The sequence below is a fragment of the Gobio gobio genome (genome assembly GCF_949357685.1).
Source record: "Gobio gobio genome assembly, chromosome: 20".
NCBI lineage: Eukaryota > Metazoa > Chordata > Actinopteri > Cypriniformes > Gobionidae > Gobio > Gobio gobio.
In genome coordinates, this window is record NC_137113.1 from 35,953,932 (window position 1) to 35,979,731 (window position 25,800).

General features: G+C 36.7%; 1 protein-coding gene across 1 annotated transcript in view; it reads left to right on the plus strand.

The window, feature by feature from the left end:
- med24 (mediator complex subunit 24) overlaps nt 1–15,063 on the plus strand; it is a 32,472-nt gene extending 17,409 nt beyond the window's left edge. The window contains exons 18-26 of the mRNA XM_079845902.1: nt 3,689–3,788; nt 3,956–4,131; nt 5,732–5,996; nt 6,084–6,265; nt 8,879–8,972; nt 9,553–9,652; nt 10,529–10,609; nt 10,765–10,913; nt 14,478–15,063. Of these exons, the coding sequence (XP_079702028.1) occupies nt 3,689–3,788; nt 3,956–4,131; nt 5,732–5,996; nt 6,084–6,265; nt 8,879–8,972; nt 9,553–9,652; nt 10,529–10,609; nt 10,765–10,913; nt 14,478–14,594 (1,264 nt within the window). The 3' untranslated portion in view covers nt 14,595–15,063. The remainder of the gene's footprint in view (nt 1–3,688; nt 3,789–3,955; nt 4,132–5,731; nt 5,997–6,083; nt 6,266–8,878; nt 8,973–9,552; nt 9,653–10,528; nt 10,610–10,764; nt 10,914–14,477) is intronic.
- The last annotated feature ends 10,737 nt before the right edge of the window (nt 15,064–25,800 follow it).

Consider the following 25,800-nt stretch of genomic DNA (forward strand, 5'->3'; position numbering starts at 1 on the left):
CTTGCTTTAACATTGTATTGAAGAAAATACGGTTAAATAATGCAGTTGTCAGTACACGTCAGGCTTTTCTTGCGATACTATTGCCGCCCGTCATGTGTACAGATAATTTTCATACATGAGACGCACTTTCAAACCCTGACACGCAAGTGGTTGCCGCGGACGCAGATAGATTAGGTCAGTTCTCTTGCGCGGCTGCTTCACTAGCATCGTCTGCATCGGGAGTTAACGCAGTTTGAGCAGCGGCTCGCATTGATAAGGCTCCGGGTTTGTGTCTGTTACAGACAATCCACCCTCCTCCACTTCAGGTGAAGGTAGGAGAAATGACCGCTCTGTTGCAAAGCTGGCGTCACTCCAGTCATTCTCCATCTTTGCGACTCGCGAGTCTGACAGCTGTCAATCAATCCGTCACTGCGGGTCTCAGGTGCACGCCCTCCGCTCAGCCCCGCCCTCGGTTTGTACCCTCTGTGTCCGCCGGGCTCTGCCCACTTTTCCAGCATTTTTTGAAAATTGCCAGTGGGTGGAGTTAAGCTCTGAGCAGGGGTTTAGTTACCCTTTAAGAAGTTAATGCTGGTTAGAAAAGTGTCAAACTACACAGTGCATCACTGTTTGTTGCGTATGGGGCTGCATAGCCGCAGACCAGTCAGGGTGTCCATGGTGGTCATAATGTTATGCCTGATCAGTGTATATGCAACTTTTATATAGAGTTGTGCGATTTAATATTGTTTAAATTTTTTGACAATATAGACAATCAAGCAGTTGAGATGTGCTATATACAGTGTTTGACATTTTTTGCTCACCAGCCACTGTGGTTAGTGGTTTTCCAAAGTTACCACTCAGCATTTTCACTAGCCACAATTCTGACATCGATACCATGGAGGAAAACTGCGATATAGATATTTTTATTATCTCATAATTTGGCAGCAGGTATATTACAGATCCATTATACTGTTACACATGTGTTTTCTCTCTCAACTGTTAATGTAAACTGACTGTGTTTACATGAATACTCGCCAAGAGCAGCATTTTTACATCATTTTGTGTGTATTTGACTGTTTAAGGCCAATAAGCAGTACTGAGTTTAGTACTGAGAGGCGGCTTTATGTGCATGCACTTTGGGTGTGAGCACAAAATCTGCATGAATGAGTAAAATTATGCGCAGTCCCACGCTGAAATTTAAGCCCTGTAACACCAACCATTTTCATCTGGAGCAAATGAAACGAGTGAGTGAGGGGAGGCGGGTTTGTGTCAACTTGCTGTGGGAGAGATGAGAAAGCGAGGTTGGCGGGTGTTAATGTCAAGCCCTGGCTTTATAATATATATTGTTTTACATGTGTATGCAAATAAAGTTGAATATAGTTATCTATCAAAGTTTATATAGAGAGCTGGGTCCGTATTCTAAAAGCTTCCAAGAATCCTCTTAGAAAGCTACTTATTAACCTTAAAAACTTCTACATAGGAGTCTTAGCTTAAGAGTGATTCAGGACCGATCTGAGAGCAACTCTGAGCGAGAAAAATACAAAAACTTGTATCTTCGTTAGGAGGCAGGGCTGACCCTGTTGCTTCGTATGACACAGTCTTTTGAAGACTGTGATTGGTTGGTTGTCCAACAAGGAAAAAAAGAGCGCTTTTAACTTAAGTACAGAGTCTATATAAACCTTCACTTTTAAATGACAGGCGTAATTTTTCCTGTTTTACCGAACTCTCTCTCTCTCACACATAATATATGTATACATGTATGTGCATATATATTCTTAATTTTTTATTTGCCATGCTGTTATTGTTGTACTTTATGTATTTGATAGGAAACGAACAGCGACACGCACAATAAGGTTCCGAAATTGCTATAAATTTGTGATCACTTTGCTTTATAGACGGTTGTGACAGACCCAAATCATCACTGCTGCATGGTTGCATTTTTCCAGTTGCCAAACATGTTAATGTAGTGATTACTTTTGTGATTCATTTCTGCCGCTATGACATTTCTTTGCTATGTGGGAGATGTTAGTGTGTCTCTAATAAGATCGGTCACACAAACATGATCCCTGTGCGATCTAATGTGTAGTGTCTTATTAACTCACTCATGCATTGTGTGCAACACATTTCTTCTCCCTCTTCACATTTCATCCATTTTCTCTGCTTCTAAAGAAACTCTTAAGCCTCTTAAAAGTCCTTGTCCGTACTCCTAACACTTTGGGACCTTAAGACCTCTTTTAAGGGTTAAGATGCTTTCTGAATTACTCTTTTCTTTACTAGGATTTTTTCTTTGATTTTAAGAGGAAACGCCCACCTTTCTGAGAATTTTCTTAGAAATTTGACGCTTGGAGCTACTCTTTGCATTAAGATTTTTCATGAATACGGGCCCTGGTCTATAATGTGTGGAATCCATGTGGAAAACTTGCCTTCATTATTTTAATTGGTTGTCTTTACTGTATTTTACAATTTTTTAAATATTCATTTCTACACTTTAAAATGATAGTTCCTCTGATTGGAGAGAAACAATAACAACCCTTTTAAGACATTTTAGAGCAAATGCATAAAATATGATGTATATTTACTGAATATTATCAAAAGATTAAAATGTCACATTTTTAAGCTATATCGCCCAACTCTATTGCTGTTTAAGTGCTGATATTTGACATCCAGACTCAAACTCTCTCAAAAAAAGTTCTCAGGTTTTATTTTGAGTGTGCTATTAACGTTATTCAATGTTCTTAAATGTTTTACACCTGCATCCATTTACATGAGGTAAATCATTTCAGTGTAGCATCAGATAAGGTTGACTCATAATTTTGAGTGATGCATCCTGGATAAGAAATTCAGACTCTTACAGTCACAGCAAATTTTATTAATATGGAAATGTTGATGAGTTTTTGTGTGCAGACTGCCACTGTTCCTAGAAAAGATGGTTGGGGGTTGGGTGTATTTGTAGTTCCTCAACTTCCGCTCATAAATCAAAAGCTATTGAGCAGTTTAAGCGACATCATGTTTTCCATGCCCCTTCAATGAAAGAAAATAATAATATAAGCACATCAGCAATTTTATGATGAAGACTAATGTGCATTTTATTTTTATGACTTCCTTAATATACATTTAAATGGCACATATTACTTTATTTACATTTTAAAATAATAATAATAATAATGCAAATACAGGCGCAGGGCAGGGCAGGGTCTCTGTAGACACAAACACCACCACACACTTCTTGTGGACCATAAATAATGATTGAGAGGCATTGTTTTTGTACGTGTCAATAGTATATACAGTATATAATTTTTATTTTTTATAAAATCCTACAAAGTGCTCCTTTTACAATGTTCTTTTAAAAAGCATAATTAACTAAATACCAAATAACATGGTAGTTCATTTAAAATGAAATAGTTTCCTTGAATAAAATAACACATATTTTCCGTGTATGTACTGCATTTGATTTAAGAATTGGTTTATTCATACAGTACATGGGACAGGTCAATCTTGTGAGGAATGTTTTAATAAATGAAAACAACTCCAGTAAACAATTTTTACTTCAAATTAATTGTTGGTTTAGGTTTTGTGGGCAATCATATGTTACACTTTCTAAATTCATATTTTTGCAGTTTACTTTCTATAAATGGAGGAAGTTTTTGGTTGTGGTCGTTTCGCTTCTTTTTCTTAACGATCTATTAGTAAAACATTTTCTATCTCTCTTCAGTCAGATGAAATGGCATGAAATATGTCTCAGTACTCCAGCAGCTATACTGGAGGTTCTCAATGCCTGGGAGAATGGAGTTTTGTCGGTAGAGGCTGTTCAGGTGAGGAGATTCATGGGGTCCTAACCAGGCTCAAAGTTTCTAAAAGCAATAAGAGTCATGACATTTTGAAAATATTTTTTTCTGATCTGTGCCATATTGTCAGAACACAGTACTTTCATCTTTATGGCTGTAACTGAAGAAGTCCCTTTCTCTTTCTGTGAGTGTAGAAGATCACAGATAACATCAAAGGAAAGGTGTGCAGTATGGCCATCTGTGCAGTGGCGTGGCTGGTGGCTCATGTTCGGATGCTGGGATTGGATGAGAGGGAAAAACCTCAGACTATGATTCGTCAGCTCATGACTCCTATGTCAGGAGAAAACACTTTGCAGTTCTACCATGAGCGGTAGGGATCTCTATACACACACACACACACACACACACACACCAGACTACATAACCACATGAAGTAAACTGCACACATACCAACGTCACAAAATCAGAGGGAGTCATGAATTGTGATATACTTATTAGTGATGTCCATTGTGTGAACTGATCATTCTTTTTAACCAGATTTTAACTTTTTAGCAACCTGGATTGAATCATCTGAAACAGTACGCAGCACTAGTCAGCACTGACCCACAAGTTACTCATTTACAACTAAGTTTTGAATGTGAAAGAAGTCCTTTTTAAAGATATAAAGTATCTATAGATTTTGGCTTGAATAAAGGGTAAAATGTTCTAAAGTTTCTTTATGGTTAATACTACTTTGTTTATTCACTTTATTCTACAGGTCTTGAGATGTGAAAACATTTTATACTAAGATTATATAACTTAATTGAAGTGCAAAAAAAAAAATTAAGATGAGATGGTATCGTGAGACAATTTGTGAAATTTCCTCACTACTAAATATTCCACAGTCAACTGTTAGTGGTATTATAACAGTGGAAGCAATTGGGAACAACAGCAACTCAGCAACGAAGTGGTAGGCCATGTAAAATCACAGAGCGGGGTCAGCGCATGCTGAGGCGCACAGTGCGCAGAAGTCGGCAACTTCCTGCAGAGTCAATAGCTACAGACCTCAAAACTTCATGTGGCCTTCAGATTAGCTCAAGAATAGTGCTTAGAGATCTTCATGGAATGGCTTTCCATAGTCGAGCAGCTGCATCCACGCCTTACATCACCAAGTGCAATGCAAAGCGTCGGATGCAGTGGTGTAAAGCACGCCGCCACTGGACTCTAGAGCAGTGGAGGCATGTTTTCTGGAATGACGCATCACGCTTCTCTGTCTGGCAATGAGTCTGGGTTTGGCGGTTGCCTGGAGAACGGTACTTGCCTCACTGCATTGTGCCAAGTGTAAAGTTTGGTGGAGGGGGGATTATGGTGTGGGGGTTGTTTTTCAGGGGTTGGGTTTGGCCCCTTAGTTCCTGTGAAAGGATCTATTAATGCTTCAGCATACCAAGACAATTTGGACAATTTCATGCTCCCAACTCTGTTGAGCATTTTGAGGATGGTCCCTTCCTGTTCCAACATGACTGCGCACCAGTGCACAAAGCAAGGTCCATAAAGACAAAAAGCTATTATAGCTGCAAAGGCTGGGCCAACTCTATATTAAACCCTACGGACTAAGAATGTGATGTCATTAAATTTCATGTGCATGTAAAGGCAGGCGTCCCAAAACTTGCCAATATAGTGTTAATTGTTTTTTTTTGTATTTCAATTATCTTAGTATAAACTTTTTTTATGTATGTGTGATATCTATCTAGTTGTCTAGTTTTTTTTATTGTATTCAAACGTTGCACTGAACGTTTGTGGGTAAACGTGATTATAAGCAAAACTTTAGAAATTTATGAAAATTGTGTGCCATGAACTGCAGTTTTTAGTTCCAGGTCTTCAAGATTAGGCAGGTGTTTGATTTGGGTTGGAACTAAACTCTGCTCCAGGTACAGAATTTAATAGCCCTGAAAGACTGTTATTTGTCTCCCTCTCTTTCACACCTTGTCCAGTGTGGTGATCATGAGCTCTATCTTGGAGCACATGTGTGCTGATGTATTTCAGCAGACAGGACTGTCCCTGCGGCCGGCGGTCGAGGGTCAGGAGATTATTCCCTACCGTAACCTTCTCCCAGCACGCCAGCCCATCCGCCAGGCTCTGCAAACCCAGTTCAGGGAGGTTCTGGAGAAGGGCTGGGTGGACTCCCATGCATTCCATCTCTTTGAGAACCTACTACATATGGGAGGGGTGTTCTGGTTTACTAACAACCTGGTTAAGGTAAATGTGTTTCAGATTGTACTATTAAAGATTATGGGAAATTAATTGTACCTGTAATCAGACTTTGTGCATGTGTTTGTGTTGTAGGAGCTCCTGAAGGAGACCCGTAAAGAGTGGGCATCTCGTGTGGTGGAGTTGCTATACAGTATTTTCTGCCTGGACACACAACAGATCACCCTCACCCTGCTGGGTCACATTCTGCCACGTCTCCTCACTGACCCTGCCCATTGGCACAGCCTGGTAGATCCGCCTGGAAGAGCACTTGCAAAGTATGACATGCATTTTTTTTAAATAGCATGATAGAATTCTTTCATCATTTACTCACCTTCACATTGTTCCAAACCTGTATGAATTTATTTTTTCTGTTGAACACAAAAGAAGATATTCTGAAGAATATGGGTAAACACATAGTTGATGGACCCTATTTACTTTCGTAGTATGGGAAAAAAATACTATGGAAGTCAGTGGGGCCCATCAACTGTTTGGTTACCCATATTCTTCAAAATATCATCTTTTGTGTTCAGAAAAAGAAATAAATGAATCCCTTTATTGCTCTAAAATGGTACATAATCATAAACATAATTTGCAATGTTGTTATTTTATATGTTGTGTTTGATTGTAAATATTTGTGCAGCCAGATTTGAATGTAACCAAATTGTAAGCAAAATCCTAAATTGGGTTTAATTTGGTTTTATTTTTTTGTGTACAGTTCTTATTTTTAAGATAAAGTATAATATGATTATTTTCATACTGAAAGCATAAATATAGCTGGTGGACTAATCAAAATAAGCACTTTTTGATTAATCGAAACAGAACACCCTTCCAAGGGGGCCACAGGATTCAAATGATTTAAATTAATGTATTATTATAAATACAATTTAATATATAAATATTATTATTATTAATATATTAACATTTAATTTAATTGAAATACTTAAAAAACATACAATTAAAATGTAATCTTTTTTTAAAATGTAAAAAACCTGATTATTAACTATTAAAACAATTCCAAAAGAGACACAAAATAGCTTAAAATTCAAATTTTTATAATTATAAATATTAATTACATTATACATTATCTAACTGTATTTATTTGTGCTTTTTTGAACATGAAGTTCTTGAAATGTCTGTAATCACAAAATGAATTGCAGTTAAGTAATATATCAACACTCCCATTTACTTTTAATTAAAAAAAAATAAAAAACTAACAGCATAATTACAGTAGGAATACCGGAGGACATATTTTGCTTTATATTGGTGGTCCTTTGAATATTTTGTTCAGCTTTGGTTCAGAAAGGTTGAGAACCACTGCTGTGACATCATGAGAAATGTTGAGAACCACCGCTGTGACATCATTTCCTCAGAAGTTGTAAAATTCTACTTGATTACCACCATGATGCAATGATGCTTATTTAGACCCTTATTTTGTGCCAATGTGGTCATTAGTGTCCCATTTTTCACAATATCCTCTATAAATACCATATTCTTCCATAGTTCACCCCATTATTGAGGCCAGCCAAAAAGTCCACATTATCATGTACTTGTGTTAATATGGAAAAACAGGTGGAGCCCTCACCAAATAACTCTTTACTTACTTTCATTGTTTAATACTTTTTTATTCATTCACTTGCAGGTCAGAAGTTTTTGATTGTTTCATAATAAGAATGATGAATTTATGTATGAATGAACTCTGAAGTTCTGTACTCTCCTTTCCTCTTTTTGCTTGCTGTCTTTCATCTCCTTCCTCTTTTTTCTGTCTGAGATTCAAAACGGACATCCGTTGTGATGATATGGAGTTGTCAGGCTTTTTCCTTGCTTTCTCTTTTTTAAATTTAGTTATAGTAAGTTAAAGGAACACTCCACTCTTTTTTGAAAATAGGCTCATTTTCCAACTCCCTTAGAGTTAAACTATTTTACCGTTTTCGAATCCATTCAGCCGATCCCCGGATCTGGCGGTAGCACTTTTAGCATAGCTTCGCATAGATCATTGAATCTGATTAGACAGTTAGCATCTTGCTCAAAAAGGACCAAAGAGTTTCGATATTTTTCCTATTTAAAACTTGACACTTCTGTAGTTACATTGTGTACTAAGACTGACGGAAAATTAAAAGTTTTCTATATTTTCTAGACCGATATGGCTAGGAACTATACTCTAATGCCTGCGTAATAATCAAGGATCTTTCCTGCCGTACCATGGGTGTAGCAGGCGCAATGATATTACACAGCGCCTGAAAATAGGCTAACTTCCGTCAACATAACCAACGTGACAACCTGCTTGCACAGAGAGCGTGCTGGGGACTATTTTCAGGCGCCGCGTAATATCATTGCGCCTGCTGCACCCATGGTATGGCAGCAAAGTTAGGAGTATAGTTCCTAGCCATATCGGCCTAGAAAATCGCAACTTTTCATTTTCCGTCGGTCTTAGTACACGATGTAACTTCAGAAGTGTCAAGTTTTAAATAGGAAAAATATCGAAACTCTTTGGTCCTTTTTGAGCGAGATGCTAACGGTCTAATTAGATTCAATGATCTATGCGAAGCTATGCAAAAAGTTATACTGCCAGATTCGGAGATCGGCTGAATGGATTCGAAAACGGTAAAACTCAACTGTTTAACTCTAGGGGAGTTGGAAAATGAGCCTATTTTCAAAAAAGTGGAGTGTTCCTTTAAATGAACATTTACAGTAGATGATATCAAACACCCTTATAGTGGTAAACCTTCTTTTATCTGACAGAATTTGCGTGGGGGAACACCTGCTTTAATCTAGAGGAAAGACTACATTTTAAATGTCTATTCTGTCAACCTTTCAAAGTATATTAGCATGTAGATGTTAACTTCAAAGCTAACATGAAAAAAATCATAATGTGTGTGTGTGTGTTATAGGTTGTCAGTGTGGTGTGCTCTCAGTTCTTACTCGTCTCATCATAAGGGTCAAGCATCAGCACGACAGCGCAAGAGACAACGTGAGGATATAGAGGTCGGTCACACCGTTTCTAAAACAGCCTATGTTAAAGTCTCTATTATGCTGTTTTAAAGATTCCTAATTTTGTGTTGGCGGTCTCCTACAGTAAGGTTACATGCATCCAAATCCTTAGCACTTGATACACGTGATACGAACAGTAACTATTTTAGCAAATCATTTCGAGTCCGAGTGCATGTAAAGTGTATTTGCTTTCACAGCACAAAAAACATTGTCTTCTCGACATGTTGACAACACAAACCAAACTCTTCCAGGCCTCCGATACAACTACAGTGTTTGACAACGAGGCAAAGTAGACGTTGTTCACGTGCAGCCAATGAAGACCATTGGTTGGCATTATGCAAATTTGTTACAAACCTTTGTCGGTTCATGCAGGAAGTAAGACTGGAATTACTGACGACTTGTTTCAGGTAGTTCAGAATAGTTCTTTCTTTTGGGAGACTGATAATAACTCCATTAATTTGCACTGATGTTTGAAATTTTGCATAATGAGGCACTTTAACTGAACTCAGTCATGCTGTGTATGCTTAAATCTCTTAAACTTAAATCTCACTCTTTCTTCTCTCATTGGTTGTAGGACTACACCAACCTGTTCCCTTTGGATGATACGCAGCCATCTAAACTGATGCGTCTGCTCAGCTCCAATGAGGACGAGACTGTCATGCTGTCCAGTCCAGGTCATTTCCTGCCTGCCTCACCTACCACAAGCTGCATAAAAAACGACAACTACTGCATTAAAATGACTTAAACTTTAGTTCTCCACCTGAACGTCCCTCTGGGGATTAATACACCATTTTTATCTATTAGTCAATCTAGAAACTTGCTTTTTTAGTGTGCTGTTAACCAAACCTGCCTATGCTGCAATAATTGTAAGATTTCAATTTTGCAGAAAAATCCCCACAAAAATGCAACACAGCTTGTGATAGTTTTGAACTTCCTGTGGCATTATCACTCAATATGCCCATGACACAGTGGATGAAAATAATTTTCCAAAAATAATGTACTGAAGACAGACCAGAATTTTTTTTGTTAAGTTAATTTCCTTTATGTAGATTAATATTCTTTGCTGAATTCATAAAAATCACTTAAATGCCTTTAAGCTTACTGCTACTTCACTAAAAATATTGACTTTATTGAGCTTGTACTAATCTGGCCAATAACATCAAGGATTGAAACTTTGAATTGGTAGCACTTCTCACATCATTGTCTTTTTAGGGGGTTGTATTCCTCATTTGTAAGTCACTTTGGATAAAAGCATCTGCTAAATGAATAAATGTAAATGGATAGTTGGAAAATAGAAATGGAGAAATATCGAGAGAACTGAATTGTTTTAAGTAGTTTCTGGAAGCCATGACACTTTTCTCACTTTCACTAAAAGTGAGGGAGGAAGAGCTGTTAATGAAAGTTGATTGTATTAAACCGAGATAGGGAAGTATAATGAAATCTGCTTTGATACTATGACATAGTACAAATGTTCCACTTTCTACTTTCTTATGTTACAACATTTAGGTCAATAAAATTTGACACAAAGTAAAATGCTGTTATCTTTCTAGGTGACCGTTCCATGAGCAGTTCACTGTCTGCCTCTCAGCTTCACACCGTCAATATGAGAGACCCTCTCAACAGAGTGTTAGGTTTGTGCTGCATCTCTGCTGAAAATGTAGTCCCACTAGATAGATTAAATAATGTTGTATTACCATCTCTGTTCTGTAGTACCACCACCGCACTACCTCTTACAAGCCGTGCTTACAAGCAGATTCTTGTCTTTTGTTCCCCCCTTTCTTTCTAGCAAATCTGTTCCTGTTGATTTCTTCTCTAATGGGGTCTAAGACGGCGGGCCCTCACACGCAGTTTGTTCAGAGCTTTATCGAGGAGTGTGTAGAGTGCTCAGAGCAGGGCAGCCGGGGCAGTATTCTGCAATTTATGCCTTTTACCATGGTAAGGGAATCATCTACAATACACGCACAACACATACACTGATATACAAGCAGCATTCTGGTAAAGCTGCACAATGAATCGTATTTGAATCATGATTAAACATCTGCGATATTGGCCTGCTGGTTATCATGTTTTTTTTCTTTCTCATGTTTCATTGCTTTGGTCAGCAGTTGTCAAAATTTTAAAATCCCCCAATCAGAGCATTTCTAAGGATACATTTTCTGCCCAGTGTTTACTTAATCTTCCCAACCTGGCAACCATGTGCACATGCTCTCTCTGCACTGCAAAAAAAAGTGCTGATGCTGACACTGACAAACATGTTTGTTGAAGTTTAGCGATCTCTATTGAGATATTCTGGTCAAATGAAAGCGTAATACAGCCACTCTGCGTTCCTTCATGAGGCCGCTTGTGCTATTTGCTACGACAAAATCTGCGAGCAAACATTCTCAGTGACTGACTATGATAAATCCAAACATAAACTTGATTTGTGGATGCACTTGCGTGCAACCTCTGTGCTACAATAATAAAGTTTTTAATAGAAAAACATTAACAATTTGGAATATCTGGAATTAATATTAAGAATTTTTTCTTTAGCTTTTGAAAGAAACGTCTTAATGTTTTGCCATTTTTCATAATGTTGAGAGTGTGTTAATGTAAATAACACGTATAATAATTCAGGAAACTAGATGAGATAAACCCTGCGAATGAGTTGGCATTCTCTTGATTTGTGCTTGTATGAAAGTGCAAAAATTCTGATACATATACTTATATGGTATTAACATTAAGTTGTACATATTTACATGCAATTAACCCTAAACCAAAGGCAAACTCAATATTAAGTACATGATGTTAATTAATATTACTCAGTACCGCAACAAGGACAACGTAAAATAAAGTGTAACCAAAGAAATCTTTCAAATGAGAAATTTTGATCAAGAAACAAAATCGCTTACACTTCATTTTAAGGTGTCGTTACAGTGTAATTATACATTTAAAGGGATTCCCTGGTGTTGGCTTAATATAACATAAATGATGTCTCTTACTGAAATATGTAGTAGAAAACCCATGAAAGATCTACGTTATTTAAAAAATCCATTATATTTGGACAATGAGCGGCCATTTTGTTTGCGTTCTAGGTCGATGACGTAGAATGGTTGCACTCGGCAATCAACTGCCGCTACCCATATTTTTTTTTACCATAACACAACTCAAAAAATGTTTCAGAGTTAAACAAAACCCATCAATTGCTTTGTAATTGCATTTAAAACACACTCAAACACACGTGCACACAAACTCACACACACCAATAGATCGGCACACACACACACATCCACGCTCAATCAGCTGTAATTTTACATGAGGGTTGACTTGCCTAATTTGTCACCTGGTTCCGACTCAGCAGGCCAGCACTACCTGACTGAATCCGAAATCGCCCCCTAAACCCTCATTCACTATTCCCTACTTTAGTAATACAGTTCACTTGAAAGAGAGGATGAAAACGAGTGCGTGAAGAAGTTGGACAGCCGTTGTGTGTCCGGCTGTACACTCGTTATTGCGGTGCAATGTGGGATAGAATGAATGCACTCGAACATGTCCACTATGTTTTCAGACACCACTACAAATGGCTGTCCCCTCAAATAGTGCCCTATTTAAGGGTATAGGGGACGATTTCGGATTCAGCCCCTGTCGTGGAGACTGACGAGGGCAGCCCATAACGCATCTCGATTGAGACAGAGCAGTCTGTCAGATGTGTGTGTGTGTGTGCGTGCGCGCCGATCTGTTTGTGTGCACGTGTGTTTGCAATTGAATGGTTTTGTTTAACTCTGAAACATTTTTCGAGTTGTGTTGTGGTAAAAATAGCTACGGGTAGCGGCAGTTGATTGCCGAGTGCAACCATTCTACCTCATCGACCTAGAATGCAAACAAAACGGCGCCGCCCATTGTCCAAATATATAATGGATTTTTTAAATAACGTACATCTTTCATGGATTTTCTACTACATATTTCAGTAAGAGACATCGTTTAAGTTATATTAAGCCATACAAGTCTTAACACCAGGGGATCCCTTTAAGTACTGAGTAATATTAATTAACAATATGTACTTACTATAGGGTAGGGTTTGGTTTAGGGTAAGTTGAATGTAATTAGGCATAATTAGGGGCCAAGCACCGAACGTGCGAAGGCACCTATTGTAACAGTATCCGTTCCTATTATTATTATTATTATTCATCATCTTCTTCTTCCGCCACGAAGTCTATGGCAGCCCATAGAACCGTATGGTAAAAAGAGTTTTGTTCAGAGCGCGCGCCGCTCTCACGCTGAAATCTGCTCTCAAAACAGAGATAAACGTACGATGTATGCAAGAGATTCACTCATCATACAGTGGATGACTGTCTCTGTTCTATTTCAGCAGCGAAAATGGTTTAAAAAACACAGCAGAACCACAGCGCATCTGATATGACTGGCATAACGCAGGCGAATTTAGGGACCGTCTCTAAAGTTACATACAACATTGGTAACGTTATACACGTTTCAAACTTCAATAGCATTTGAAGAGAATTACAGTCATAAAACTGACTGTAAAGTGATCATTTAGGTGTCAGGTATGATGCACATATTTTGATATTTAATAAAATAAACTGTCAAATCATATGGAAATATGGATATGCATTATTTCACTAGGATAGGCCTACTGTTTGGGCTCTTACACAAAATAGTATGCTAGCTAGATTTAAATGCAACACTGATGAGAATATTGCTTGAGAATATATTTACAGAGATAATATTAGAGATTATATTTACGACAAATTATTATTTATGCGTTATGCGTTGCTATTGACGACGGCCATTATAAGGAAGGAAATCCCACAGAATAGAATCTAGCTTAAAAAAGTGCATAGAGCTGCTTTAGTTATTTGTTGTTTGTTGATTTTCAAATATAAAACTTGTTGAAATGCTTTAAGTGTGTGCATCTGTTCTTTTGAACACTTTCATCTCATTTGAAGAAAACCGTGATAATATTGATAACCGTGATAATTTGGGTCGCTATAATCGTGATGTTAAATTTCCATACCGTTTCATCCCTAGTGGCTATATCTCTGCAATGACATATTGACACTATATTGACACCCTGCTTTAATATATTGACACCAATCTTTGTATGTGTCATTGTTTCCTTATTCTGACCACACCACATCAATTTCGTAACCGTGCCACCTATTGGTTGAAAGTGATAAATCATTATTATTGACTGAATTTATCATTTTACAGATATTTTGCCTAAAATCACCTTAATAGGTCTTTAATTGCTCATTGCTGCAGTTGAGCTGACATTGCCAGCCATTTTGGCATGTCTTGTCTTCTTCTTTGCGCTTGGCCCCGATAATGGCTGCTTGCAGCTATATTTTACTGTTATTATTGCTACAGTGAGTACAAGTGTAACAAGGACACTGTAAAATAAAGTGTTACCTCGAAATCCTTTTGGCGTAAAATATGATTATCAGTTAAAACATCGTTCAGCCCTAAATTTTAGTGTGGAAAATCTTGTTGAATTTGTCTTCACAGATTTCAGAACTGGTGAAGCTTAAGGCACTGGCAAAACCCAAAACTGTGCTGTCCATCACAGACTTGAGCCTTCCACTGGGCCGGAGAATGGCAGCTAAAGCCATCGCTGCTCTATAGAGGACATTTCACTCCATCACACCTCTAAGAACATGTGGTTTTGGTGGGCGTGCAACAGCTCCGACCTCCCTGCCCAAAAGAGCCATTTCTCATCATCTACATAGGCTACCAGTAATCACTGATGGGATGTGATGTTGCTTTCACGTCTGTCACCATGAGGACAGCTCAGTGTTAGTTATGATTTGACTCTTGTGGGAATACCTGTGAACTGAGAGAGTGAACTGCTGACTGTTCACATTTAATCCTTCAGAAGCGAAAACAGAAAATAACATTGTGGTATAAGGTTTGTTTTTATATATGTTATAAAAGTTCATGCATCATTTCCTGTTGACAACTTTTTTTGTGTTTTTTATAAACAATGCCTGTGATTTGGATTTCCTGCAAAATATGAGAACCACAAAATTGTATATTTTTACTAAAATTCCAATAAAATGATACACTAAAACTGTTAGAGATGTTGTTTCTCTTTGAAATTGTTCTTGTTTTTTTTGTCTTTATATGGTGCACCCTACGTCTGTCAACAAACATGAGCGAAAGTGTTTATTCAGCAGCGGTTACTTATTAGATTTCCACTGAACAGTCAGAATTATCTCTGGTTTCACACCAAGAAATATCTGTCAGTGGATGATATGCACCATTAGATATTATCTGCGTTCATTGGAAAAACGAACACTGTATTTTAGCATTAGTTGGTCACCTTTTCTCAATCTGCCCAAGTTAATTCTTTAATTTAAAAAAATAAGATTTTCAAAATGTATTTTTCATGGTTTAAAATGTTATTTTATATTATATAATTATATTATGGCATGCTGTTCAGGAAATTATTGTATTTATAATATGAAGTTTGAGTATATGGAATGAAACTTGAATATATGGAATGAAACTTGAATATATGGACTGAAAGTCTGAATATATAGAATGAAACTTGCAATCCTGAGTAATGATGAGCTACAGTAATGCATGTATGGGGCAAAATACTGGTAACCGTACCATTCTACTGAGGAAGAAATTAATTAATGGATGAATGGCTGAATGGTGTGAACCTCACAGGCCTGGAAGTTCCTGCTTATCGGGCAAACATTAATACAGAAAGAATCATACCTTCCACTAGCCTTGGGTCTGGAAACTCACCATTGACAGGGCTCAATCCGAGGGGCGGGATAAACGTTTGTCTTTCAAATTCCCTCTGCATGCAATTGGATAGCGCCATGACAGCCACAACCAACCAGAGCAAAGAAGAAGGTGAAGCCGAGCTAACGTTAGTTGATAGACTTTCGCCGTATCCGGTCGGCAAAACTTTGAACATATCTTCTTTTCTTAAGAATGACTTCAGTGCCGTTCTTTGTTCTTTTCTCAAATAAAAGCTTAAAGGGTTAGTTCACCCAAAAATGAAAATTCTGTCATTAATTACTTACCCTCATGTCGTTCGACACCCGTCAGACCTTCGTTCATCTTCGGAACAGAAATGAAGATATTTTAGTTGAAATCTGATGGCTCTGAAAGGCCTCCATTGGCACAATGGCACGGTTCACTCTCAAGACCCTTAAAAGGTACTAAAGACGCCGTTACAAAGTCCATCTCACTACAGTGGTTCTAAAATAACTTTATGAATCGGCGACAATAGTTTTTGTGCGCAAAAAAACCCTAAATATTGACTTACATAGTGATGACGATTTCAAAACACGGCCTCATGAAGCTTCAAAGCGTTATGAATCAATAAGCCGAATGATGATTCGGATCGTGTGTCAAACCGCCAAACTGCTGAAATTTGTCGATTCAAACTGCTGAATCGACTCGCTGATTCATAACGCTTCGAAGCTTCATGAGGCAGTGTTTTGAAATCGTCATCACTATGTAAGTCGTTATTTAGGGTTTTTTGCGCATATATATATATATATATATGAAGTTTGAATATATGGAATGAAACTTGAACATATGGAATGGAACTCTGGATGTATATTATCATATTTTCATTATTGCAACATTCTTAATGCTTATGAGTAGCCTAATCATGTTCATCAAAATATTGCTGAAAACATTATGCATCAATATCAAAGGAATATATGAATCTAGCTATAACAGCTCGTTTATGGGAATTTTTGACCATTCTTCATAGGTGTACTATGACCAGGAGGTGTAAAAGTCTTTCAGTTTTGTTTATTTACAGTCAGAATACAAAATGTTCAACTTCTTTGGGAACTTTGGGTGTTTTCACTTAGTGTTGTAAGTATTGTATATTAATATTTTTTTTTTAAATTTGAGAACAGTGATGTGTGATATAACTACTAATGGATCCTAAATAATCCATTAATTGAGAAAATGTAACTGTAGTAGGCATGATGTGCTAGTGGATAAAGTGAGTTAACTTAATTTGTTGAGTCAGCAAAAAAAATTGAGTGAAACCAAACAGGACTGGGAAATACCAGTGTTTGATCAAATGGAAAGCAATACCACTCAAAAAACCAAAGAACTGGATAAAAATAGACCTTGTTACAACATATCCTGTATGTCAATTATGCACGTCAAGGAATGCCAGCAGCATCAGAGGGTATCCTATTTTTTTCTTTCTTTCTGAGAAATGTCAAATCAGTAATTAGCCTATATTTGTTTGACTGAATTTATTATATTTATTTTTTATTTTAAAATATTTTAAATGCTTTTTTGGTAATATGAGTACTGGCAGTGGTGGAAATGGCTGAGATTCTTGGAGAAGACCCTAGTTGGGGAGCTGCTATACAAATAACTTTTAATTATTTAATATTTTCCAGATTTATTTAACTATTTTATTAAAATGTCAACATAAAATGCAAAAAATAAAACAAGCTTGAATACCTTTTCAGATTCAACTTTCTATCTGGAAAACTGGCATTTAAACTATAAAAATTTTACCAGCAAGCATCATTTGCATGGAAAATTTGTTTCCACTACAATTTTTATACACAATGCTCTGCTTTGATGAAAAATGAGTGTGCTTAATTGTATTAAATACTTCAAATCTTAAAAGTGCATTTAAAAAAAAAAGATGCTTGCAGGTACAGTAATATACACCGATCAGTCATAACATTATGACCACTGACAGGTGAAGTGATTATCTCTTCATCACAGCACCTGTTATATATCAGGCAGCAAGTGAACATTTTGTCCTCAAAGTTGACGTGTTAGAAGCAGGAAAAATGGGCAAGCGTGGGCCCAGCCACAGAAAAGGCCCGATCACCCTTCGATTTATAGCGACACCGAGGCACAGTTAAGAGCAAGTGAGTAAACGATATAAGTGCCCTAGCGGGACAATAAGGCACAAGAAGATCACTTATATACCTTGGTGCAAGACAACGCCTTATAAATAAACATAAGGATTTTAAAATCAACGCTAAATTTAATGGGAAGCCAGTGAAGAGATGCTTAAATAGGGGAGATGTGGTTCCTCTTTTTTGACCCAGTCTGCAGTCTAGCAGCCGCATTTTGAACTATGGACTATGGAGCAATGGAAGAAGGTGGCCTGGTCTGATGAATCACATTTTCTTTTACATCACGTGGATGGCCGTGCGTCGCTCGCTTGGGGAACACATGCCACCAGGATGCACTATGGGAAGATGGATTGGGTCCTGCCATCCATGTGGACGTTACTTTGACACGTACCACCTACCTAAGCATTGTTGCAGACCATGCTGTTGCCTCTTTCAGCAGGATAATGCGCCCTGCCACAAAGAAAAAATGGTTCAGGAATGGTTTAAGGACCACAACAAAGTGTGGACGTGGCCTCCAAATTCCCCAGATCTCAATCCAATCGAGCATATGTGCGATGTGCTGAACAAACAAGTCCGATCCATGGAGGCCCCACCTCGCAACTTACAGGACTTAAAGGATCTGCTGCTAACATCTTGCCAGATACCGCAGCACACATTCAGGGGTCTAGTGGAGTCCATGCCTCGACGGGTCAGGGCTGTTTTGGCATCAAGGACGGTGGTCATAATGTTATGCCTAGTCGGTGTATACTATTAATGAAGTAATAGGCCATTAAGTGTACACTTTCATACGTTTCATACGTTTTAAAAAGTCCCTTTGTAATAATATCAAATAAATGTTTACTTTAAAGACTTTTTCCGTCCTTTAAAGCAGTACACTGACTTATTTGATTATTTGATTATTTAAGTATAATTATAAATTATAGTTATAATAAATTATAACTTTAACTGTAGTGTTATTCAATATTACATTGAAAGTGAATATTTTTAAATGTATTTAATTGCAACTTCATCATTACAAATGTGTAATTACAAAGATATTTAAATACATGATATACACGTTTGAATAGAATAAAGCAAAAAGGCACAAGAAGCCATGGTTTACAGCTAAGGGGCTTTGTTAGGCACAAGAACATTGTGAACATGGGAACAAGGCGCAACTGACATTGAGTGCTGTCACTGTCAGGACACAGGAAAACCACTTGAGAGAACCGTTGGGTGAAGAGGTCAAAGCCATTTTACCATGAATAAAACACAACTACTGACCAATCAGAATTGAGGACTGGAACTAACCGTTTTATAAACGTTTTATAAATCACATTAAATTATTCTTTTAGTTTACCATAAATTCTTGTCAGTACATTCTGCAGTACACTTTAACCATATTTCAAAGATAACAGAATTATGAAATTATATATAAAGATGTACTTAAGTCCTACTTATGTGAGTCAAAAAACACTCTAAAGTTCAAGTATTGCATTTAATATAAATGTAAACTATAATACATTTTCATATAATTTGCGCTTAAGTATATTCGTTCAAAGTATACTATTTCCATAATCAGTGTAAATATTGTATATTGTATATAAATATGTATCAGTAAATAATCTTTTACTCTCTAATAAAGTAGCTAATTGTGTTACTTTGTTACTTTTTTATGGAAAGCAATGCGTTATGTTACTTTGAGCTACTTTTTCTTACCTGGGCTGGGCTTGCTTATTTGTTTTTTTAATAAAAACAATTATTTGGCAAATATAAAGGCCCTTTCACATGGGTTATTGGTTAAACTGTATCATTGAAGGTCAGAAGCAAAGAGATTGGTTAATAAAGTGAGATTAAATACATTAAGTATGTTTGTATTATTGCAGCTTTGCATCATATTCTGAGTTTGTATTTCACTGTTTTTATTAATTTTGATGAATACTGAATACTGAATACTGCATATTTACAATAACCATCATGTTTACACAGTGCACACAACACCTCTTCACTTACTCCCCAGATCTCAATATGGGGTCAAGAGAGGTGTAACATTGTGTCTAAAAGACAATAGAATCCATTATAATCAGTGATGTTGTCTACACTGGATGTGGCTCTGACAGTAAACTGATGTCTTGTTCTATTTGTGACGTATGACGTGAAGGACAAATGCTTTGCAATGGACGCTTTGTCGCGTCCAGTGTAGACAGCCTTTAGCTTTTACGGCGCGACACGTTAACGGTCGCGTCCGATGTAGACAGTGTTAGTAAATAAATGGGAAAACAAAGTAACTTGTGTTAACAGATATTTTGTTGTAAATTTAAAAGTAATGCGTTACTTTAACTGTTACTCGAAAAAAAGTTATCTGGTTACCTAACTTGCGTTACTTTAAAAAAAAAAAAAAAACATGCTAAAGTGTACTTCTTTTTCACAAGGGTGAAACTATTACCATATCACAACCTATTTTTTTTTACACAAATATCTGAATAAAATACAACCTCTGCCTGTAGATTTTGTGTGTTTTTTATAGAAGATTTTTAACAAGTTGTAAATGGTTTGATCCACTTCAAGAAAAGTAAACTACCAGAGTTAACTGTAGAGGTATTCTTTTGTTGAAGCCATCAGTCTGCATTATTTTGACATCATTTTGACATCAGTTTAACATCAGAATTCCTAGTGAAAAACGACATTCCTGACAATTAGGCTAAGAAAGAACATCAGAGAACTGCGTTGAGCAAATTGCACCAAAAGTATTCACACGCTCTTAAAGGGATAGTTCACCCAAAAATGAAAAATTACCCCATAATTTTTCTCACCCTCAAGCCATCCTAGGTGTATATGACATTCTTCTTTCAGACGAATACAGTCGGAGTTATGTTCTGGCTCTTCAGCTTTATAATGCAGTGAATAGGAGTCCAAAATGTAAATACCAAAAAAGTGCATCCATCCATTATAAAAGTGCTCCACACGGCTCTGGGGGGTTAATAAAGACCTTCTGAAGCGAATCGATGGGTTTATGTAAGAAAAATATCCATATTTAACAAGTTATAAAGTAAAATATCTAGCTTCCAGTGGACCTCCATTAAACTCACGAAGAAAGTGTAGCTCTTCTCGCAGTTCAGAACGTTTATGCTACATCCAATGCCATCGTTGCGAAAGTTCCGCTTTTTTATGCTACGTCCAACGTCATCGTCACGCCACTTACTCCTTTCCGTAAGTTGAATATGGAAGGCGGTCCGCCAGAAGCTATATATTTTACTTTATGAAGTTTTAAAAATTGATATTTTTCTTACACAAACCCATCGATTTGCTTCAGAAGGCCTTTTTTAACCCCCCAGATCCATGTTGATTACTTTTGTAATGGATGGATACACTTTTTTGGGCTTCAAATTTTGGGCTGCCATCATGGGGTAATTTATATTTTTGTGTGATCTATCCCTTTAAAATACTTCCATAGGCCTTTATATGCATATTTAGCAATAAACCAAATTTATATTGTTTATATAACCAGCAACTACAGTATTAATGGATCATGTCATTAACACTGCTTGTAGTTCTGTCCCTTACTAAAGCAGTTAAGTGCACAGTATTTGTCACATTTTCAAATATTATTGTCTTTAAATCATTCAATTATCGATTCAATTATGATTCACCTCGTAGCCGTTTGGTTTGGTTCATGGCTTATAATGCTTTATCAAAGATCGCACTGTTGCACCCTATTATTTATTTTCAGTAAATGCACAGCTGAAGTAGTCCCAGGTCTGTCGACTGCATTACAGTTTCATATCACTTCGGAAAATAATTGTACTTATTTCTTAGAGCTGCAGCAGCCACAAGAGCAACGTGTTGCGTTGCGGCCACATTATCACCTTGGTGTGCATTATTTGTCTATAACTTAATGGGTTGTTGTCATTATTTGATAATTATTGTCTTCTTGCTAAAATATGACAATTAAATCTCAATTACAGAAAAATACAGAGAGAAAATAAGAGCAAATGAGAAATAACAATAGAAATTTAACACTCATTAGCCATAAAACACCAACTTTTCAAATATATTTTTTCTTTTATTTTGTTAAAATGTTAGACATCTTCAAATATTTCAAACATCATATACAAATAATAGCAAAAAAATAAATACATATAATATTAAATATATAAATAAATAATATAACCGAATCATACATAAAATAACCTGGAATCTCATTTATGGGTAATTTTTATAAAAAAAAATTTATAGAAAAAACAACAACAACAACAACATAATATCACATGAAATGAGTAATAAAACAGTAGGTAGTTCTCACAGAGATCAGGAGATCAATCCAATGACCATGATCTCATTTAGCAACTTATGAGACATGGTCATGTGCTCAATAAATAACCTTTAAATAGACTGTATAACACTGTAAAGTATTTCACATATTGAGTTATAGATTGCTTTCTGAGCCAGACTGTGAACAAAAACAGCAGTTTAAGGGAGCTCCTAAATTGATAAATTAATACATAATAAATAAGACGTGAAGTGAAACTTAAAATAAATAATCAAATTAATAAATACACAAATAAATACACAAAATACTAAGAACACTGATGCTCTGCGGTGCCTGATGGTGCAACACGAAAGTTCCAGAGACAAACAATTCTCCTGTCTACCTTGAAAGCTAAGATGCTATATGACGCAACAAAAACACACAGCCAATTAAAAGGCATTTATACAACACCTTTTTCAACTAAAAACAGAGCTCTTTTTAAGTATTTTGGCTGTTCATTTACATGACAACGGCATTTTGGGGGCCTGAAAACGTAACCATCAAAGTACAAGTTTTTAAAAACTAAAAAAAAACAGACATTTGTGAAAACGGTGACATCCTGTGTATGTGTATTATATCTTGGGTGCGACTCAATCAGCTCCCTAGTTCAGTAGTCAGGGCACTGATCAGGGAGTCAGCCCATTGACTTATGTCCTTATCAGTGCCCTGACTACTGAACTAGGGAACTGATTGAGACGCACGCTTTCAGTCTATAATCACGTAATGTTTCTTTTACAAAGTAACATCGCCAACTACTGGCCTGGCATGCGTAATACAACATTTTAGTCATATTTACGGATCCGTGTGAATGGGAATCTTTTGACAATGTTGTTGTCTGTACGAGAAACTTTTCAAAAACGCAAAGGAAAACCTTTTCTGTTTCTAGTACATCATTGTCGTCTAAATGTACCCTAAGAACTATACCCTAAGTTTGTTTTTGCTTGTCGCTTTTTTCATTTGCATCTGTTCAGCCCAAAATATACTTCAGTTTTTACATGTACACTAGGGTAGAGTTCTGCATGTGCGCAACTATGCATAGGCTACTCTATAGAGTGCATGAGTTCATTTTCTCCATAGAGAAATAATTTTTTAACCTATAAGACTTTAAAAACAGACATACTGTGAGCTACAATATTGTTAATCAATGGTATATGCTTTTGTTGAAGCTTCTGTTCGCATTGTCAACTTATTTCTAAAATAATCTTGTTTAACAGATGAATTTGTCGAGAAAAACTACATTACCCATGATGCTCTGCAGAAAATTCCACCAATCAAAGAGCTGCTGCGAGTAAATCATGCCAAAAGAGCTTGCCAGGAATGCCTTCTTCATTGAAGGATCCATGAAATTACGAAATCGAGTCAAAATGCTTTAACTAAGATTTTTTTTTTTAAATTCCCTATAAGAAAAATGTATGAAAAAAAAAACAGTTTAAAAAGCTAACAGCACTACACGGCTACAATTTTGACCGGTCTTACTTCTGGAGAGAAAGAGTGCAGACACTGGACAAAGACTAAACCTTCCAGTTCACCTTTGTCATCACTAGGCGTTTGTGTTAAAACTGAAGTACATTTTGGGCATAATGGTCATACGGCTGCTTCATTTACGCAGAGCTGCAGTGTTAGTATTTTCTTTCATACTGAGGATATTGCGGAGGACGTCATTACTGAAGTCCTGAAGCTGTTGCAGGATGAGGTGGGCTGCCACCCGAGTCCTGTATTTACTTGTCAGATGTTTGGCCAGATCATGCTCGTGGGTCTGTGTCTGCTCGTCTGATGCCTGCGTTGACTGGTCAAATCCTGCCTGAATCTGCAACTGTGAAAATACATAAATACATGAAGCATTCAAACATGCAAATTATTATTAGACAATTCAATTGAACTGCAGTTGGAAAGAAAACCAAAAGTTGCACCTTCCCAACACACTTTGATCATGAGATAAGACTTTTATAGGTTATTTTCTTATTACAATAGGCTTCATTGTTAGGTTTATGTTTGATTTGTACTTTTTTTTTTCTGTTCTTGAGATCAAGTTGACTTTCCCTATTTAAATTACTTTGGATTAAACACTCTACTTGATTGCTATCCTAAAAGAGGCACTGCAATATGATTCCAGACATGATTTAAATTTAGCAGTGCTTGAAAGTGAGTTTCTAAATCAAGCCATGACTAACACTCATGCAATTCAGGATCTGAGACTGCAAAATAGTAGCTCAAAACAATGATATACATTTCCTCTACATGTTAACAGAAGAATAGTCTAATTCCATACCTCTCGGATTCGACCCCGAAGATCGCGAATATCAGCTATAAGTTCTTCAACCCCGTCTGTCGTGTTCAGCCCGGTTGGTTTGCTGATCTCGTTCAAGAGATTCACATGTAGCAGCAGTCCCTTCACTATGTGAGCAAGGCAAGTTTCCTGTGACAATAACAGAGAGATCTCACCATTTATTTGCTGAACTTACAATTCTGATATATTTAGTCTTTAAAGTGTGTTCCTCTGAAAATCTGCCATTATAAAGTCTACAAAGTAGCTTAATAAATATTTTTCAACCATTACAGTACAACTACATGGAAAAACATTGGCATGGAAAAAATTACACATGAAATTGTGAAGTAGAAAGACTTTCTAAGATTGCTTAGAAAAGGAATATTCCTCTACACTGTAAAAAAAATTATCAGGTCTCCAATTGAAAAATTTCTAGTGAGCGATCACATCTAAAATTTTCAGTTGGCCAAATTGAATTTCTTGAATTTTAATTGAATTAAATTGCATCAATTCACAGAAATTAAATTTGGCCAACTTAAAAATTTAGATGTGATTGCTCGCTAGAAAATTTTCAATTGGAGACCTGAATTTTTTTTACAGTGTATAGGTGTGTTCCAGAAGCTGAATACCTTATCCAGAAAGGCATAGATAATGCTTTCAAAACAAAATAATGAATTCTACAAATAAATTGGAAGAATATTCGGCAGACACTCCTCGTGTTTGCTGTATAACAGGCTGAGCCAGGATATTATACATAAACCTCTAAAATCACTATGCATTAATGAGTGCGTATGTGTGAATGTGAATACGTGTAAACTCTATAAATGAAATGAGCACAGCCAAATCGCAAATCAAATAGAGATTGCCATCTCAGTGCATCTCTTAGATGCCCCACCCCCTTCCGGTTTTTGTCTGACTACAGATTGTGATACAGATATTGGCTCAGCTGCAGACCCCTAATTCCTCTCCTTACCAATCTGCATAGTTTGCGGTGTCATTCATGTTTAAGGCACAAATAGTGTTAGTGTTAGGAATTTGTATATATTCTTAGCCTTAGCTAAGTATGATGAAGAGCAAAAGACATGCTTAGCAAATGCCATTCATTAATCTAAAAAAAATAAAAAAAATAAAAAATAAAACAAATTTTTTTGAAACTCACCAGACTGAAGTTATTAGAGATGATCTGGAGAACTGGGGCAGAGGGTATCATTAATGTCTTTAAATACTGCAGCTGCTGCCTAGTCGAGTTGTGGCCCAAAGTCATACTCTGGGAGAAAAGATAAGCAATTGGCATGTTTAAACACAGCAGGACAAAATTTCTTGTTCTTGCGTCAATTCACCATGGATTAGTACTCTAATACCTCACAGACATGCCAGAGCAAAGAAAATTTGCATACAGTGGCCCCA